Source organism: Prosopis cineraria, unplaced genomic scaffold (genome assembly GCF_029017545.1).
Source record: "Prosopis cineraria cultivar Desert tree isolate PC_DT_omini unplaced genomic scaffold, ASM2901754v1 PC4, whole genome shotgun sequence".
In the NCBI taxonomy this organism is placed as follows: Eukaryota; Viridiplantae; Streptophyta; class Magnoliopsida; order Fabales; family Fabaceae; genus Prosopis; species Prosopis cineraria.
This window is the reverse complement of record NW_026555335.1, coordinates 13583430-13587588: the sequence shown is the minus strand read 5'-3', so window position 1 is coordinate 13587588 and position 4159 is coordinate 13583430. Positions and strand designations below refer to the sequence as shown.

Genomic DNA, 4159 nt, shown 5'->3' with positions numbered 1-4159 from the left:
GATCAACCTCTACTTTTTTGTTCCAAAGCAGTGGATGATAAAAAAAACTGTGTGAAAACATTGATTAGGTTGTAGTCCTTTCTAATTTTGGTATCATTTTCATCCCAAAAACAGGAAAACAAAAAAAGTCTCGAAAGCTAAAGAAGAATTGGGCTTAAAATCAATCTCTCAATGTCACGGCGCGTATCTTATGGAGGAGGGTTCTTCGTATGTATGGAGCTGGAGGTTGACTCCAAGGGTTTGGAGCTTCATTTCTAGATGTGGTCGGTGGTCGTGACGTGATCAGAGCTTGTTATAGCCGTTGGAAACGACGCCACTACCAACCAACGGTCTTTTAAAAACTAAAAATTTAATTACAAAAAAAAAACAAAAATAAAGAAGGCGAGAAAAAACATGAACAAAAAAGAAGGGGCTCGGAGCACTTGAGGGAGAAGGAAAGATGACAAGGGCCCTACATGGAAATCATTATTCACCGCTGAGAAAATGCAGATCCTAAAAGAATCCTAAAACTACAACACACTTTCTCATCAACGTTGTTTATGCATCATCATCATCTTGTCTGGGTTTCGTTCTGTAGAAAACGAAAACCCCACCAAAATTCATTATTCAAGTTTTGATCTTTTTAATCTCCTTTCCTTTCGTCGCCATGAAAATTAATTTCTTAGTGAACTCTGGCCCTTCGTTGTTTTTTCTGTATTTTTCTCCCCTGGGGCTTTCCTTATTTGTCTCTTTTGATGAATACATGCTAATCCGGAAGCTATAATTTGGTTCTCCAATTCCTTCTTTTTCTATTGCATGAGCCTGTGCTGTTTCTTAAATCCATCATTTTCTTCCGCTTTTTCTCGTCCTTTCTTTTGGACCAATCTCCACTTTCCTTTCCTTTTGCTTCTCCAATTCGATTCGTACCACTAGAGGCTTTGCCTTTCCTTGAACCAGAAGCTCTGTTATTTCCTAATGAATCCGTCGTACTCGTTTGCGATCACCAGATAGATAGATCACCTTCTCCTTCTCTTCTCTGCCCTAAGCTGTACTCTGTAATTTCCATGAACAATTTGATTCCCCTGCAGGTACGTTCAATGATATACATACCTCTCTTGTTCCTTCTTTGATCGTATCAGATGTAGATTTTGTTCAATATTGATTGCTGAAACAAAATTGCTTTATAAATAAGAGATTGCTTCTGCTGGTGAGATTCTGAGAATGGCAGAAGCTGCTAGCTTGAGCAGTGGAACAATGGTGGAAAGTGATATTATAGCGATGAAGGAGACGCTTCGCGCTCAGCAACAACTTCTGCAGAAGCTATATGCAGAGTTGGATGAGGAAAGAGAAGCTTCTGCAACAGCAGCGAGTGAAGCTCTTGACATGATTCTGCGTCTGCAAGGAGAGAAAGCAGCAGTGAAGATGGAGGCTCGACAGTATGAGAGAATGGCGGAGGAGAAGCTGGAACATGCAGAGACAACTCTTGAGATCTTCGAAGAGCTTATGTTTCAGAAAGACATGGAGATTTCTTCTCTGGAGAATCAAGTTCAGGCTTGTAAGAGAAAGCTTCATGACCTTGGATGTGATCCTAATCTCAATGACTTTGAGCTTCAAGAGAACAATAGTAGTAATAATAATAATCAGTTGCTTCAAAGAACTGATGAACATCTTCGGACGAACTCAGAAAATGGATCTGTCAGAAGACTCCATTCATTGCCTCCTTTACCTGTAAATAAGAGCAGCTTGAGAGCTGCAAAGAAGAGAGAAAGATCACCAAGTCCACATCATCATACAGATATGAATCAAACAATAGAGGAAGAGAAAACTGAGAAAAAAGCTGTTCAACAAAGCACGGATTTCGCCAAAAACTCGGTAGAATCTACACATGAAACCCTTGATTCATACTGGCAACAGATTATAAAGTTAGATGAGAAGGTGAAAGAGATATCAGATTGTAAGGAAAGAGAAGGAAACAAGGTTCCAAACCTGAGAATTAGGAGACACAGATCATGTTCATTATTTCCAAGAACAAGGAGTAAGACAATCTCTAGTATTAGTTCAGATCAAGTTCATCATGAAGTTAAGCAGCAAAATAGGGAAGTAATTCTAGATCCTTCTTGCTCAGTAAATGTTCATGATGTGTTTGAAGTTCCACAACCTGGTCGTGGGGAGAATAATGGAGTCAATAAACATGGGGAAAATAGACTTGAGAGGTTGAGATCAGATTTAGATAACAGATTAACAAAACCAGACCCAGAAGTGCCAGAGGACAAGTCTGAAGCATTCTCTAGATATGATTCAGGAAAGCTAATGAGAATTCTGAGCACAAACATGGAAACAAAAGCACACAGTCCAAATAGTGGTAGTAATAATAATAACAATAAGATCACTTGTATGTTTGGCCAGAAAATGGAAGGAACGAGTTTGGAATGCAACGGGGAAGCCGAGTTTCACCTTCTTTCGAAGAGAATCGAGAGGCTTGAGAAGGAGAGGGAGAGAGTGATGAGCTCAAGGCAAGAGATTACACATGAAGGGGATGGTGAAGAGCAGCTTACGCTCTTGAAGGAAATACTCAGCCAGGTCATATCAATGAGGGAAGAGATTGTAAGCTCAGAAGCAAGAAAATCTCCACCTAAGGATGATGGGCTTTTGGATCCTCTTCAAGAGGTAAGACACAAACACATACACATACATATTCTCTGGTGTTGTTGCCTTTGTTTGTAATTGATCTGTTCTGATTAATATGATGATCAAAAAATATCTATGAACAGGCAATGCTGTACTTCTGGATTTGATTAGGTGACTGGTCAATGCATCATTTGGTAGAAGTGCGTGAAGGTATCTGATAGTTTTAAGACGTGTGGATTTGAGGCCATAGAGTAGATTCATTGATTTTGAAGATAGTTTTTGAAATGTCTATATCCTGTTGTAACTTCATCTTGTACATTAGGCACTGATATTACAGTGACTTGAAGCTCCAGTAGAGTTAAGAATGTTCTTTTTTTCTTTTGTTTGTTTGTTTCTTTCTTTATTTTTATTTTTTTATTTTATCTCAGATTGAGTTTTGATGTATACTTGAATTAGCAGAGTGAGGAGCTTCCTGATACTGTATTGTCATGCCATGAGAGAGAATAAAATGTTGTGGCGATTTTCCAACCTCATAGTGGAAGTGAGAGCAGATAAGTTACTGTTTCATGAGAAGCCAATGCTAAACTCATCAAAATTTATATGCTGCTTCTTTTATTCTTCAGATCCTTTTTAGGCTTTTCATGGAAAATTGTTTGCTTTCTGAAAGTCCTGAATGTATCACCCTGTTTATACAGATCATTAGGGGCTATATATATATATATATATTAATCAAGAAGCTGTGAAAAACAAGGGTCATGAATCAGTATATACTCTGTTTGAGAGATTATTTGTTAGTATGATTATCAGCTAACTCAATTTCTACAGAGGAATTAAATATGTAGCAACTTTACTTTGATTGCTATAATTTATTTTTAAGTTGTTCTTAACACTATGTTTGATAGATTTTTTAAGGAGAATGGAATGGAGTGGGATGGCTAAAAGATCTAAGTTATTTATGAGTTTTTTTTAAAGAATAATGGAATGGCATAAAAAGGTCTCTAAAGCCCTACTATTATTTTCATTTACAAAGTTACCCAACCTCTTATCTTAATTAAAAATCTATTCTATTATTTTCATTTTTCAACCATCTCTCTTGCTTCCTGTTAGGGTTGCACATTGGCAGGATCGAGCTAAGCATGACCCTTACTCAGTGCCTAGCCCAATGTGCAGTTGGATACCAGGCTGGCCCAATTGACCAGAAAATATTTTTACAAGTATTTTTTTAAAAATATATTTTCCTTAAAAATATTATTATTATTATTTAAAACATATTCTTCATAAAACTAATATTAGAATCAAAAGTATTTTTTAAAAAAAAATTTTAAATTTTTAAAGAGATTTAAAAAATTTTAATGATAAAAAAATGTCTAAAAGATAATAAAAATAACATAATTCATGATAACATTCAATAAACAATAATTCTATAAGATAAATATTATTTCCAAAAAATTTAAAAAATAAAAAAAATTCGCACATACTCAGACAAAACAAGGTTTGACCCTTGCCAATGCCTAACTCTATGTGCCTAAATGCCTCAGGCAGGGCCGGGTTG

General features: G+C 36.4%; 1 protein-coding gene across 1 annotated transcript; it reads left to right on the top strand.

The window, feature by feature from the left end:
• The first annotated feature begins 482 nt into the window (after positions 1-482).
• LOC129309657 (uncharacterized) lies at positions 483-3140 on the top strand. Its single transcript, XM_054951313.1, has 3 exons — positions 483-1067; positions 1174-2646; positions 2751-3140. Exons 1-3 carry the CDS (start codon positions 1044-1046, stop codon positions 2772-2774), a joined length of 1521 nt encoding a protein of 506 aa, XP_054807288.1. The 5' UTR covers positions 483-1043; the 3' UTR covers positions 2775-3140.
• The last annotated feature ends 1019 nt before the right edge of the window (positions 3141-4159 follow it).